Raw genomic sequence first — 15927 nt, 5'->3', positions numbered from 1 at the left:
ATTGGGCCCAGAGTTGCTCCTAGTGGCCAGAGTGTAGGCAATTCCTGGATGACAAAGGCATAAATGCTATTGACTGAATGTCTAGGATGTTCTGCATCTGACATTACCAAGAAGTGCCACGGACTATCTGGGAGCTCACTGATGCCCTCAGCCAGAGCATACCCAGATGTTGGGTGTTCATACAGGAACATGGACACAACTCAATTTTATGAGTTGATGTGATGTCATGTGAGTTCGATCAGACTGGGATTTCAATTTTTGACTTTGATTTTTTTTTGGTGTGGTGTTGATTCCAGTCCTCAATGGGTTGGTAAATTTTGGTTTCCATTAACTGTTTTGCTCTTAATTACTCAGTAAGCGTTTTCCACTTTTAAATTGTTGAGATCCAATGTGTCATTAAATGTTCCCCTAAGGTTTTTAAGGAGTGTGCTAGAAACTAATTTAAAATAGTTATATAATTTTACAGTTTTTAAATTGTATTTATTGTCTTCCAGCCATAAATGGACTTGTTTAGATCAGGGGTTCTCAACATTGGTCCTGGGGACTCCCTCGTAGCTACAGGTTTTTTTTTCGATCTCTATAATCGATTCTTTTCTTTTCCAATTAATGGGTCTGATAAAGTAGTTGCAGCCTTTCATGATTCAGGGTTGTTTGCCTGGGTGTCTGTTCTGCTAGTTTATAATTATTATTAAGATACAATGAAGGGAGCAAACTGCACAGAGGGGAAAATATAATGAAAGCAACAAAAGTGAGTTAAGCATTTAAATCAATAGCAAAAGCAGAGATTCCTCAATGTCATAAATTTAAAAATCATGCCTCTGTGCTTTCTTAATGTAGAATAATAGAGAGGGGGGGGGAAAAAGGCTAATTGAGATTAGTGTTCGCAGTTGCCACTGATAATGAGTCTGGTAGAAGCAAAAACCTGAAACCACAGTGAGCCCCCCAGGACCGACTTTGAGGTCCCCTGGTTTAGATCATACTTTAAAACAATATAAATGGACTTTTTTTTTTTAAATATAGGTCTTGGTTAAATTTCTTCTTTAAAAAAAAAAAATAAATAAAAATAATGCAAATAGCATCTTTACATGCAAACAGTTTTGAATGTTGGTTCTGGTTAACTTCTATTGTAACAGGCATTCTTCAATAAAATGCTGCATTTTTTTTTAATTCTCGTACAACTTTTAAGTTCCCCCCCGTCTTCTGCAAACTGCACTGTACGAAAGGTAGGGTGTATCGTGAACATCCTTGGTGATGTCCTGGGAAAATTTACCCTGCGAACAATTCAGCTCCCATAGCAAATGACTGACTTGCTCTTATTGATCTGTGCAGCAACTGTGACGGTGGCACCACTGCCATTAGTTTTATCTTTTGTCTCCTTATTCTGACCCAGACCAAAAGTTTAGTTTTGTGTTGCATAGATGTGACAAGTGATCTTTGTGTATTATCTTTACTCTGCTATTAAAAGACCATTTGCACAGGGCTTTGTAATTGTGGAATTCTAAGTGGGGTACTAGCAACAATTTGGGAAACTTCTAGAATTTCTGTTAAGACAAACTCAGCCAGCCTAAATAAGTGCTAAAGTTTAATGAAAAGTGAACTCTTCATTCTATGAACTGCACACTGCAGCCCTGAAGTAGTTAACATAATTTTCACATTCAGGTCCACACTAGATATGTTACTTTACTGTTAATGTAAAATTATTATTTATTTTTTTGCATCTATGAAGAAGCCAGTTGTCAATAATGGCAAATTTCTGAAGTTGTCAAGGGATCCTCTTTAGTTGTCTTGCAGTGACTGTGTTTAAATTCAGTGCACTTGTCTCTTTTGGAATGAGGACCTGCTGTGGGATGGTCTGGGATGACCTGGCGCTTTTGCCAGTATCACATATGTAGTACTTCACAACATCAGTGTATTGCTTCTGAAATGTGACTCGTTTGTGTTGCTCACCCAACTAGGAGTATTGTAGTTGCTTTGTCTGCTGCCATATGTTTTATTTTTTTCACAGTCTCCATTTACTCATCCCCCTTCTACTATCAAGAAGAATTAGAATGTGTCAAGAAAATATTCTTTTATTTAACAGTTGGTTACATTTGTTGAGCCAGTTAGAGTCCTTCAGGTTAAAAGGTTTTACATACCATATTTCCATCCCACCATATATAAAGTTTCTCTTGATTAGCAAAACAAAAGTCCTACTTCTTGTAATGGCATCTTTACTCAAGCATTGTATACCTTAATTGAGAAATAAAGTAGCACCATTAGAAGGAAACAAAATTCTAATAAAATTTTAAATTGCAGTTTGAATAAAACACATTAACAATGATACAACAACTGTGTGACTTTTAAGGCCTTCAAGGAGGCAAAGGAGATTAACTGACCCTAAGTTGTGTTGGGCTGTCTTTGAGCTGTTAAAGTATGGGTGGACATCTCTTAGCTATGTTAGGTGACTGTAGCATTCTAATATGTAATGGTGGTACTCTTTTAAAAAAAATCCAGGCGCGGGTAACTTGTTCAGGCTTTATAGCTTGCTTTTTCCACCCTTGTAAAGTTATGGTTGTGAGTGATCAAAGTCACATTTAGCACTGAATCTATGAAGAAATGCTGGGGCTATATGAGGCTACATAATCTGTATAGCAGCCGACCTATAATGGACTTTGTTACCCTTGGTACACAATGGCAGCTATATAGCCTTGGCGCAGTAAAATATCCCTACAATAACTGCAGGTATTTCTTGGCAATTAGATGCTCCGAGCAAAATTTGTATTTAGCATCCACAAAGGCTTGCTGAATTGAGCTGCTAAATGCAGTGGCACCTATGAAAGGAGAAGAGTCCCTCAGCCTGATATACTTCCCCTGGTCCTGTCTGAGGCCCGATTTTATTTTGTTTGCTGTACCTCATTCAGGAGTATTTAGTTAGGAAATAACTAGAGCTGTTGAAACATTTATGAAACTGTTTTGTATGGTCCAGCTCAATAATGACGAAACATTCTGGGCATTAGTGGGGAAGGCAGAAGTGTGTGTATCCCAGACTCTCCCTTATCAATTTTAACAAAGCTTTGAATTGTACACCTTAAAGTGTACAGTTGTATAGCAAAGGACAATGTAAAATTATTTAAACATCAGGTGGCTTAAATATCATGAAAGCAGACTAACGCTAACCTGATGGCACAAGACTTGGGTCATGCTGCCTTAACCTTGTCTTGGACGGACTACAGCTGCTTGAGCGTTGGAGTGTGAGCGAGTAGTGGCTGTATGGGCATTGTTGCCATTTTTGCACTCTTGTCTTTTTCCTGGATAGTTTCACTAGCAAACACACATTTTTAGACCTATCTGGGGCTATTTGACCTGCTGATTCCAAAAATGGCCCCAGCTTTCTCCTATCAGCTGTAGTTTTTGAGATACAGAACATAAGCTATATACCACTCTTCACTTGGCTTGCTCATTTAAAAAAAAATCGGGATATTTTAATGTAGTGTTTTAAATTAATATATTTTAAGCATGAAGGAAACATTAAAAGTGTACTGCAAGAAAATCTACTTATTTTATACCAAAATCAAAGATTTATGATACAAACTTTCCAGTCATTCAATATAAAAGAAGCTCCTTTTGTAAGACTTCCGAGAGTGGGATATGCCAGGACAATCCTGCATAAGATTCCAACAATGGTCTGCCATCATGTGTGCATCCCATCTTCCTTGGTATCTGGCTTCCACTGTTTTTATTCATCTTGTTCTTTGCTTAGGTCACCAAGGTTCTCTGGAAAGCAATCTATGATAATGGACTTAACACTCCTGTTCCAGCCAAGCCTGTTGAAATGAGAGCGCATGTCCTCTACTAATTGTGTGTAGTTGTCTGCCTTTCACAACAAGAACAAATGAAGAGCAGGCACATGATTTGATTTCATTCATTGATGCTACGAAATGCGTGTCATTTATAAGTTGTCTGATCTGTGGACCATCAAATTCCTGCCTTCAGTTTTTCCATGGTAAGTCCGGGTAACTTATGCAGTATGTATTCATATATTCAATGCACGGACTATCTTCATTTAAAGCCTTTACAGGCCTAGATTTATATGTAGTGGTGGCAGTATGATTCTGTCTTGTGCTACCAAAGGTTCATGGATTGCATTTTATCCTCGAACTACCATATACTGTCTTGGAGGCCAGTATTTTCTTGCCCAATGTTCATGTCTGGCTCTACTATCCCAAAGGCATAAAAAGCATGGATACTTTGTGTAGCCATTTTGTTAACCAAGAAGAAAATTAACCATCTTCAACTCTACACCAATCACCCATTGATGTTATTGGCAATTTATCATTTCCAAGACTAAAGTGATGGCCTTGTACTAAAATTTTATAAATTCAATCGTATCTAAGAAACTAGAGCCGACGCGGTCTATCCAATGCAATTTTCTGAATTGGCACCCCAAATAACCCCAGGAACAGGCCAAGACACCAAGAAAAATGTTTGTTGGGCTGTTTTTAAATTAGGCTATAGATATCACACAAAATCAATTTTAAGTGTAAACTCATTTTCTTTGGTGCATGTAATTATAGTAAGGTTGGCCTAACTATTTGGGGAAAATATTTGTTCAGAAATTTCCTAATATGGTCAAGGTGGTGGGAAGCAACAACAGTGCACTGCATCAGAGCACACTTGCCTGCCCACCACTCCAGACCCAAAGTTCAGTGCCAGAGGTCAGTTTAGAGTAGTCGGGTCAACCAACGATGTATAAGGAAACTAAATAAAAGCCCCACGAGGACACAGACATTTTGATACTGCCTGTAGTCTGCCACTCTGGTGGATTTCAACCTAGGACTATTAGAGTTGTGAGTGTAGTGCCAAATATTTATAACGTGGTTAAATAAATTAAGCAAATGTGTAGAAGAGACCAAACAAAGCAAAGATTAAAGAAAAAAATCTCTAGATGCACTTGATGCCATAATTCAGTTCCATGGGGCGATAAAAGGGACCTCGCTGCTCAAATTTTAATATGGTTGAAATTCGTTTCTAGTGCCAATTGTCAATAGTGTTCATAAACACTAGACATTCTTAGCAGTGTGTTATGTTAAAGAAACAAAATGCACATTCTAGTTTGTGTAAAATGATTTATAGTCATTTATGTCCAGGGTATTTTATGACATACTTTGCAGTTCAAAGAAAAAAAACAGGTTAGGGTTTATTACAAATCACAATGTAAGACACATATGCTCTTCATATCTTTTACATCATCGGCTGCTAGTTTGGCCATCATTTCAGTGATATGGACCTGAAATGGGTTATGCTTATTTTTTATTAAAGCACAAGACAATGTAAATTAGTGAAAAAGATCTGAGCACACATAAATCTGACTTTTTAACCCATTAAACAGCAACTAAGATTATTTTTGACTATGGAGTATGGCAGTATTATAAATGGAACATCAAATGGGTACAGGGAAACAAGATGGATAGATGGACTGATGAAAGATTTTAAAACATATGAGTATATGGTTTCAAAACTGGTTGACAAAACACGGTACATGTCTACATATATGTCAACCCTGAGCTAACAAGTAAATTAGTTAAAATCTGTGGCTATAAAAATAGATGATTAATAAGAAGACTTAAAAGAAGAAATACATTTCTGCTCCTGATTTGTTCATAAAGGGTTTTTGATAATGCAGCAGCACAAAGCTTCTTCCCTAAGTACATTCGCCATAAGGAAGTTCTGTAAGAGCAATGTAATTCACTGTCATGGATATTGTATATGCAGCAACAAGATGGACCAGAATGGTGGGGTAGAATGAGACTTTGCAGTGGGTGTACATCGGGTGATTTGCACTGTGGATATTGACTTTTTCCTATTTTTATGTTCCATGTTAGTTGTATATGGGAGGCATTATACGTATTTGGTGCAGCCCTGTAATAGTATAAGAGAAATCTTAGATGTGTCTTTCCAAGAAAAGATCGAAATAGTAAAACAGATGAACAGTCTTCTTCCCCACTTTGAACATAAATGTACAGTAGTAAGAGAGGAGCTGTCTGTGAGTGTCCTGGAAGGACTGAAAGTCGACTCCAATGTTTAATGGCCACTATAAGCTTAGAGCTACAAATTCTGGTCTTGCAAGTATGCTGCTATACTAACAGTGATTGTCAAGAAAGTGGCATATTTTTTCATTTTACTGTAGACATAGTTATGAAGTCAAGAAATGATGACAATGTTTAGTTTAGAATGTGTTGGCTGCATGTGCTTAATTTGAGCTAGCTGCTATACAACAAAAGCTTTTATCGATATGATACTGTGATATAGCGTTAGATACTCATTCTTGTAATGAACCTAAAATACGCACTTAAATGTACTGAGTGCACCATACAAGATGCAGGTTTTTTTTTTGTTTTTTTTTTCCTTCTTGAAATAGCTAAAGGTATCCTGTAAAGCAAGCTATAAAGGTTTGTAAATCCCATCAGCGTACAAGTACACAAAGAATAATCTGAATTATAAAAACTCAGGCATTAGTGGGTTGAAATCAGGTTTTCCTGATGCATATAAATTTCCAAATACTGTACTTAAAAATATTGGCCAATTTAAAAAGTAGCATCTTTTGTCACTCTTATGATATGAAAATAGTTAAGAATTTTGACCAATAAGAAAATGCATTCTGATGTAAAATGACAATACTTAACAATACAAATGAGCCTGTGCTTATGAGGAAAGCAGAAGGAACCGAAATGGACTTTATGATGTGTGTGAATATGATGTTGGGAATTCTTTTCACTTCGAATGAATCAATCCCCAAACCTAACAGAATCTCTTGTGTGTTTCTTACATGGCTGGCCTAATGGGTCCTTTGTGTGGTGTCACTCCAGTCTTCAGAATTCTTACAATTAAGATTCAAAGGCATGGTCACAGTGATTAGCAACATTTTTGTGTGGTAAGGTTTATGCGAGTACAAGACCTTTCAGATATGTGAACAGAGTTCAGTATTAGTCTCGAAGAGAGAGTCCCATATCTGTTGTATAAAAGAAAAAAAATATATATATTTTTTTTTTCTTTGAAAGAAAGTCTTGAAAATTAAGTTCATCTCCCGGAGAGCATCTTGAGCAAGGTCTGGAGGAAAGAACAAGCAGTTTGGCATAAGCTGCTTCAAGATGGCACCAAGCATTCTTTGGAAAAGGGGAAGCAGGATGCAAAACTGTGCCCTCCATTTTGAAACTGTTTTATTTCCCAAAGAGTGTCCAACACTGAAAAGTCTGCTGTCCATCCATGGCCACAACCATTATCTCCATTGCCTTAGCACTAGAAGGCTTGTGCAGCTAAGGAACACGGGGAGTACTAAGGAAAAACCTGGTTTGCCTGCTGAAGATTTCCCTTCATTCCGGGTAGCGCCAATTGGGGAGGCTTCCGTTGGGATGAAAAATTCAGTGTTGCATGGTTCTGTGCAGCCGCTGCCACTTCCAGATCCACTGGTTTCATCACCTGTATAAAAAGAAAGTACAACAAAACACACCAGTTAGTTTCTACTGAGGGCTGTAGGTATAAATACAGAGTACTGGACAGCCTGGTCCCAGCAATTCTAAAAGCTAAAAGTGGATTCACTGTATGTTAGGAGTTTGCTTGCTTTCCACGAGGAACTCCAACAACTTGTGTGTGTGTGTGTGTGTTGGATTACTCAAGGACTCCATACTGACTCTTTATGTTCAAGTGCCTAACATTCTATCTAGGGAGTTTTTTTTCATTGTTGTTAGGTTAATTAGGGATGCTAGCATGGGCCCGCCATTAGTAAGCGAATGTTGTGGCCAGAGTACATTCCTGATTCATGCTGGACAGTGCTATTGGTAGACTAGAATTACTAGTATATCATGGGTTCAGGGAAAAAAAGTGGATAGATTGAGAAACATGGTAGAGCAAGCTGTTTCCCACACCATAAATCTTCATTCTTGAAGTTGCTTAAAAGCTAACCTAGCATCAAGGGAGGAAACCACTATGTCTTTTTACTGGATGGCTAATTTCTCATTCTTAATGTTTTTCTCCCCCTCACACTGTTGTATATACTGTAAGGTTTCTAAACTCTTTTGGGACTCCCCCCAATGGAATGACATGGTGAAGAGTGTCCCGAAGTGCAATGGTTGCTTCTGTAGAAGACAGCCTATCAGTTGCCAGAGCAACCGCAGGCTCCCAGCGCTGTAGCGGCTCGCTGCAAAAGCAAATCCGAGGCGACTGTGTTCACGCTATTAAGTACTTGTCATCGTTGGGTGATGCAAGTAACATTATAACTGTAGGGAACAGTATTACTTGGCCACTAACCTGGCCTCAATCCTCCCTGTTTGCTGTGTCTATGTATAGGAGAATGGTAGATCCTGCTACAATAAATAACCATGCTGTTGGCTGTTTCAAGCTGAATAAAGCTGGTTTTGCTAAAGTACTGAGACGCAGCCTTGTGTTTTGGGGCATAAGACAGGGACTCGCACATCGCAATACCCTGTTTTGTTTGATTTAAATACACTATGTGTATCCTCCTTTTGTACTTTTAGAGTTATCCCTAATAAATATTTCTATAAAAAACAATATTTTTGGGAATTCTTTTTTTTTTACCTACTTTTCATTGTATCTAATACAATAGGACATGCAAGCATCTGTTGCTAAACTTGTTTTGTCTAAAGTATGGCTTTTTCTTAACTGTCAAAGAACCTGCTAACATGGTATTGGACTTCAGAATGAAAGTCATGCAAACATTTGGGAGAACAAGCAAATTTGTCAGAAGACACCTCACCCAGGTAGCAAAATAAGAATTTTGACCATTACGTCATAATAATATTTACTGTATACCTGTATATAATACAGTATATGTACATGTATTTACTTATCTGATGCTTAAATGCAGAGCATCCAATAAATATACTACAGTTATTTTAAAGTTAAGAGCTTTGACAGGTTTGGCATTTATTCAGGATCATGTTAAGAATAAGTTGAGAGGCTTGAATGGATTTCCTTAACATGCAGCTTTGGGTCTCTAAAACACATTGAGCATAATGCAGTAATTACAAGAACAGTCAAAAATTTAAATGCATTTTTTGTTCCTTTTGAATAACTTGTTTTAGCTGACATTTGTCCTAATATGTTAAGCACTTTGGTATCTTAATCTTGGTTTATTTCAGCTAAAGGGGTTTTACTCCTTCATTTTCTCTGGTGAGCAGCACTAACTATTGTGGCCTCTCAAAGAGCTGGACAGATATTTAGTGACCAATACTGCATACAGTGTGTGTCTGGCCAAATGAACAGGTAAAGCTTTGAATTATAGTAGGGTGAGAAAGGTGTACCATAAATCGTTTTGTAAAGATAAGTACATAAATGGCAATGTTTTAACACAACTTTATAGGAAAATGAGAATGTTATGATTTATCTACCTAAATTCTACTGAAGTTTATTTTATATATTTAAGTCTGGAAAAACTATGAAATATCTGGAGGCTTATGTATAAAACATTGGTTAGATTCCATACTAAACTTTTGCATATGCTAAAAAAACAAAAACGTGTAAAATCAGATTTATAAAGCTACACATATGGCAGTCCCCACAATAAGTTCCTCCATAAACCTCAAATGAGCTTCAAACTAGCAGGTGCCTTTAGCTACTCCTTGTCACCACCTGCCAGTAACCATATATAAGTGTTAATCAACTGATTAGACACACGGAGACTGTGTCGCAGTAAGGAGTTTGGTAGTCAAGTCCTGGGTGCTCCCTCTGTATATGCATGTGACTCCTGTGGATTTGCTCAAGTTTCCTTGTACAGTCCAAAGATGGGATGGGGGATAGTCAATGTTAAATTGTCTTGTGATGTGTGTGCATGTGTGGATGCATGCACTTTGTCCAGGGGTTGTTGCTGGCTGTGTCCATTGCATGCTAGGATAGGCTCCAGCTGACAATTGCACTGGATAAGTGGGTTTAGAGAATAAATGCATAAAGTCCTATAATCAGTCCTGCCTAAGACAACTCTTGCTTACATGTCACCAATCCTTAAATGGGCAGAGAAATACTTCTCAACTGCAGGTTAGCTCACTGCTTAACATTTTGCTTCAGAAGGGTTATTTCAAATTGAATATGTTGTATTCTGTATTTTCTTCTTCTACATAATCAAAAGATACAAAACCGATCATCGGCAGTCAGTACACATAATTGAAGCAGTAGTGTGCGTGGCTGTGGCTTATGCCTGCCTGTGCAAACAGCGCGGTGGTGGTCTGAACAACCCTACATACCATAAATCGTACCCCTCTTGCAAATTATTTACAAAATAAAAATGATGGCTGTCTCTTTCATACATTTAACAAAATGCTCCAACTTAGAAATCGGTTAACTGAAGTTCCACCTGATAGTTACGCTATGCATATTTTCTCTAACTTTTTAAAATAAAGTGCTTATTTTTCCATAATTAAAGTATACAGACAAATGTTTTCTGTCATTCAAATATCTTTAGTGGTATTTGTGTCCATTTTTGTGGTGATGGCTGATTTATAGGCCAATTGAAACTTCTTACAGTTGTCCTTCTGGGAAGCCAGCCACAGAGGATGCACAAACCAGTGTGTTTCTTTGTGCTTTTCCCAAGCCCGGATAAATGAGGAGGGTTACATCAGGAAGGGCATCCAGTGTAAAATTTTGCCAAATCAAATATGCAGACAACAATAAAATTTCCATATCAGATCGGTCGAGCCCCGGGTTAACAATGACCGCCACCAGTACTGTTAGTCAACAGGGTGCTGGCGGAAACTGGGCTACTGTTGGCCGAAGAAGAAGAAGGAGAAGAAGCTGGGGGAGACGTGTCCGGAGGCAGGGGGAGAGGAGGAAGGTAAAGAGAGTGGAACTGAGGGTAGGAACTTTGAATGTTGGCAGTATGACTGGTAAGGGGAGAGAGTTAGCAGATATGATGGAGAGAAGGAAGGGTGATATATTGTGCATGCAAGAGACTAAATGGAAGGGGAGTAAGGCCAGGTGTATTGGAGATGGATTCAAATTGTTCTATCATGGTGTGGATAGGAGGAGAAATTGAGTAGGGGTTATTCTGAAGGAATAGTATGTCAAGAGTGTTTGGCGGTGAAAAGAGTGTCAGGCAGAATAATGATTATGAAGCTGGAAATTGGAGGTGTGATGATGAATGTTGTTTGTGCATATGCACCGCAAGTTGGGTGTGCAATGGATGAGAAGGAAGACTTTTGGAGTGAGTTGGATGAAGTGATGAACAGTATACCCAAGGGACAGAAAGTGGTGATTGGAGTGGATTTCAATGGACATGTTGGTGAAGGGAACAGAAAAGACGAGGAGGTGATGGGTAGGTATGGTGTCAAGGAGAGGAATGAAGAAGGTCAGAGGATAGTAGATTTTGCCAAAAGGATGGACATGGCTGTGGTGAATACGTATTTTAAGAAGAGGGAAGAAAATAGGGTGACGTACAAGAGTGGAGGAAGATGCACATAGGTAGATTACATCCTATGCAGAAGAGTTGATCTGAAGGAGATTGAAGACTGCAAAGTGGTGGCAGGGGAAAGTGTAGTTAAGCAGCATAGGATGGTGGTCTGTAGGATGACGTTGGAGATCAAGAAGAGGAAGAGAGTGAGGGCAGAGCCAAGGATAAAATATTGGAATTTGAAAAAGGAAGACTGCAAGGTTGAGTTTAGGGAGAAGATGAGACAGGCACTGGGTGGAAGTGAAGAATTACCAGATAGTTGGGGAAACTACAGCAGATATAGTAAGGGTGATAGCAAGAAGAGTTCTTGGTGTGACATCTGGACAGAGCAATGAGGAAAAGGAAACCTGGTGGTGGAATGGGGAAGTACAAGAGAGTATACAGAGGAAGAGGATGGCAAAGAAGAAGTGAGGTAGTCAGAGAGATGCAGAAAGTAGACAAGAGTACAAGGAGATAAGGCGCAAGGTGAAGAGAGAGGTGACGAAGGCTAAAGAAAGGCGTATGATGAGTTGTATGAGAGGTTGGACACGAAGGAGGGAGAAAAGGACCTGTACCAATTGGCTAGACAGAGGGACCGAGCTGGGAAAGATGTGCAGCAGGTTAGGGTGATAAAGGATAATGATGGAAATGTACTCACAAGCGAGGAGAGTGTGTTGAGCAGATGGAAAGAGTACATTGAGAGGCTTATGAATTAAGAGAACGAGAGAGAGCAGAGGTTGGATGATGTGGAGATAGTGAATCAGGATGTGCAATGGGTTACCAAGGAGGAAGTAAGGACAGCTATGAAGAGGATGAAGAATGGAAAAGCCTTTGGTCCAGATGACATACCTGTGGAAGCATGGAGGTGTTTAGGAGAGATGGCAGTGGAGTTTTTAACCAGATTGCTTAATGGAATCTCTTCTGAGGAGTGGAGAAGAAGTGTACTGGTGCCGATATTTAAGAATAAGGGGGATTTGCAGGACTGTAGTAACTACAGGGGGATTAAATTGATGAGCCATTGGGTGTGACCAGGATGGATAGGATTAGAAATGAGTACATTAGAGGGTCAGCTCAAGTTGGACAGTTGGGAGACAAACTCAGAGAGGTGAGATTGCATTGGTTTGGACATGTGCAGAGGAGAGATGCTGGGAATATTGGGAGAAGGATGCTAAGGACAGAGCTGCCAGGGAAGAGAAAAAGAGGAAGGCCTAAGAGAAGGTTTATGGATGTGGTGAGAGAGGACATGCAGGTGATGGATGTAACAAAACAAGATGCAGAGGACAGAAAGATATGGAAGAAGATGATCCACTGTGGCGACCCCTAACTGAAGCAGCCAAAAGAAGAAGAAGACAGTTATCCTTCTGGAATTGTGTGCTGAATTGGAGCCTACATTAGAGAGACCATCAGAAATCACACAGTCCCTGTCCCGTTATAGGTTTTAACATCTGGGTTTAGAAAATAGATGGATGGAGACAAACGGACCTGTACTCTCCACCTGATGACCTCCAGAGCTCCACTCCATTAATGAAGTTGTCACTTTATACTATAGTCAGTGATAACACCTGGTTGCACTATGGTTAAGATTATAGTTGGGGGAGGGTTATCTGGCTCAACACAAGTAAACCAAGTGACAAAAACCTCTAATCTAATTGGGTGTCCAGCAGAGCTAATGAATCACGAAGCTGTGGAGGTCTACAGATAGACCCATCTCCCAGAGGGATGATGTGATCGATGCATCATTGAAATGGGTAAAGAAATAAAATTTTATGTTAGCTTCATTGTTATGCAGCCTGGAGTCACCAAAATGCCAACACCATAAAAAGTCTGTCTTGGACTTATGGATGGTTGAAACTTGTCAGTTTCCATGCCTAGTTTCAATTTAATATATCCGATCTTTTGCATAATAAATGGATTAAGCACATTTCCAGGCATAAGCACGTTTTATGCATGAAACCCCTGAAATTACACTTCTTTTAAAATTTAAATAGTTAATAAATTAATGTAGAGCTCCTAATTTAAAAAAAATCAAAATTTGTCAAAGTTGGAGGAGTAGAATCATGCCTTAACAATTACACTTTTTTATATATATATATTATATATACAGTATATACTGTATGTATATATATATATATATATATATATATATATATATATATATAATGTTGAAGGTCATTTTCAGTCATCGTTTTACTGAACTCACATGCTGTTCAGGGTGGGTCCTTTGCTTTCACACCTCTTCTGGAATAAGCCCCATCTGATGCTTATTCAAGCTAATTTTACACCAAAGAAAATTAAATCTAAAAGTTCCAAGATGGCAAAGTCTCTACAGAAAGTCTCCTTTCTCTACTTCACTTATACTTGCGCTTAACTTTACTATCTGTTAAATCTTTAAAATGCCAATAAAACTGATTGCTAGCATACCATAGTTTCAGAACACCTGTACTTTATAAGCTGTACATCAGGTATTCATCTAATCATATTTTTAATGTATGCTCCACACACTCCTGCCTGGTTTTTCTTACAATCTGCAGTGATGTTGATGCTTTTTGGGCTCCCAGCTGCCATCTGCTGGTGAAAGTGTGTAAAGTAAAATAACTAAAGAGTTGATTCGTGCAGAGGCTGATCTTCTGCCAGGATTTATGGCTTATTATCCAGCTCCTGGAACTCCATACACTGCATATATGTATTGATTCCACATTATAATTACAACATATTAGTGAAATATGATCTCTCGCTTTTAAACTCACATTGGAAGTGTCATTAACAAGCCTCTCCTGGATAGCTACTTTCTTATCTTGCTTTTTCTAATTACCTAATTAATCTGTAACACACATTAAACTAATAGGTCTACAATTATTTCATAATTGTCCTTTTTATATTATTGAATGTTTACAATCGTTCATTTCTCTGGCTTGCTGTGATATCTTAAAACACACATTAAATATGTATACTGCATAATTATTAAATTCTCCTAGAACCCTAGAAAAAGTTCTATGTTGGTTGATCCCTGTAATTTTTGCTGAAAAGTTTTTATCTTAGTGGCACGTCACTGTGTATAACTTTTTAAAAGATCACAATGGATACTGTTTTCCTGCAGCTGCCACAAGTTTGTTGACTTAAGAAAACATTAAACTTTCAGGCATTTTCATACCTGTATATTTTAATTTATTTCTCCTATTATTTGGATTGAAAACTTAAGTGCATTTTTTAAATGACAAAGAAGCACACGATATTCTGCAGAACAGGAAATGTCTATCATGTAACATTAATTCAGCACTGACTAAATAGGGAAATTGAGTTTAAAATAAAATAATCATCCTGTACACTTGATATAAGCTATAAATAGAGAAACAAGATCTGGGCTATATGCCTTTTCTTAAGAGTTTCGCGGTTACTTCTATTATGTCAAAATAAGACCAAAAAACTAAGTTTGGGTGGCATGGTGTCGCAGTGGTAGCGATACTGCCTCACAGTAAGGAGACCTGGGTTCGCCTCCCATGTCCTCCCTGCGTGGAGTTTGCATTTTCTCCCCATGTCTGCGTGGGTTTCCTCTGGGTACTCCGGTTTTCTCCCACAGTCCAAAGACATTCAGGTTAGGTGCATTGGCGATCCTAAATTGTCCCTAGTGTGTGCTTGGTGTGTGTGTGTGTGTGTGTGTGCTCTGCCTGGGATTTGTTCCTGCCTTGCACCCTGTGCTGGCTGGGATTGGCTCCAGCTGGCCCCCATGACCCTGTGTTAGGATATGGTGATATAGTGATATACTGTAGATATATCTATAGTGATATAGATATATTACTGACTGACATTGGTCAAAATTAAGTTGACTAGCAGTTCCTTTCAGCATGTGAACCATGAAAGACATTATATAAAAAATTACAAAGAATTTTGGAAGACATTGTATGTTTCTGTTTTCACAAATGTAGATTATGCTACCAAGTAATTACTTTATCAGTGTTGAATGTGCCTTCTGCCTATGTAAAATATTACAGATAAAGTGTAATACCAGTTTGTGACTGCCTGCTGGCGGGGCCTGTGGTGCCTGTGGGGTAAAGTTACTAAAATAAAAGGTCAGAGCTCCTTAATAAGGAATGGCAGGTGCTAAAGTGACTTCTCCGACAGCACTACTCAGAAGGCATGGTCATGTGGAAGTAGCCAGAAGTGGCTCCCCTAGACCTAGAGAGGCAATATGGGAAACCTGTGTGCTTCATAAAAGTACTGAGGACTGAGTACTGCTTTACTGGGAGTCTATTTGAATGACTGGAAATAAAATGCCAACAGTTTAAAAATGGTCACTTCTAAAACTGAGGAAAAAAAAAGTAGGTGATTACCTGAAAAGTGAACAAGTGATTGCTTGGCATGATGTTTGCATTCATAAAAACTGTGCCCAGGAAAATAACGGCACAAATCATTTTATGTATCACAAAAAAAGCCACATTTTAATTTCCATAATATAAGCCCACATTGCCTTGAATATCCATCCATCCATTATCCAACCCGCTATATCCTAACTACAC

At 38.5% G+C, this 15927-nt stretch overlaps 1 protein-coding gene across 2 annotated transcripts in view; it reads right to left on the bottom strand.

Moving 5' to 3' along the window:
- Nucleotides 1-2053: 2053 nt before the first annotated feature.
- The window catches only part of gpc6a (glypican 6a), a 1322758-nt gene continuing 1308884 nt past the window's right edge, over nt 2054-15927 (bottom strand). For both annotated transcript variants that reach the window (XM_039745387.1, XM_039745388.1), the window contains one exon: nt 2054-7455. In XM_039745387.1, the coding sequence (XP_039601321.1) occupies nt 7256-7455 (200 nt within the window). In that variant the 3' untranslated portion in view covers nt 2054-7255. The remainder of the gene's footprint in view (nt 7456-15927) is intronic.

The sequence above is a fragment of the Polypterus senegalus genome, chromosome 2 (assembly GCF_016835505.1).
Source record: "Polypterus senegalus isolate Bchr_013 chromosome 2, ASM1683550v1, whole genome shotgun sequence".
NCBI lineage: Eukaryota > Metazoa > Chordata > Cladistia > Polypteriformes > Polypteridae > Polypterus > Polypterus senegalus.
The sequence above is the reverse complement of the archived record's forward strand: the minus strand, read 5'-3'. Positions and strand labels throughout refer to the sequence as shown.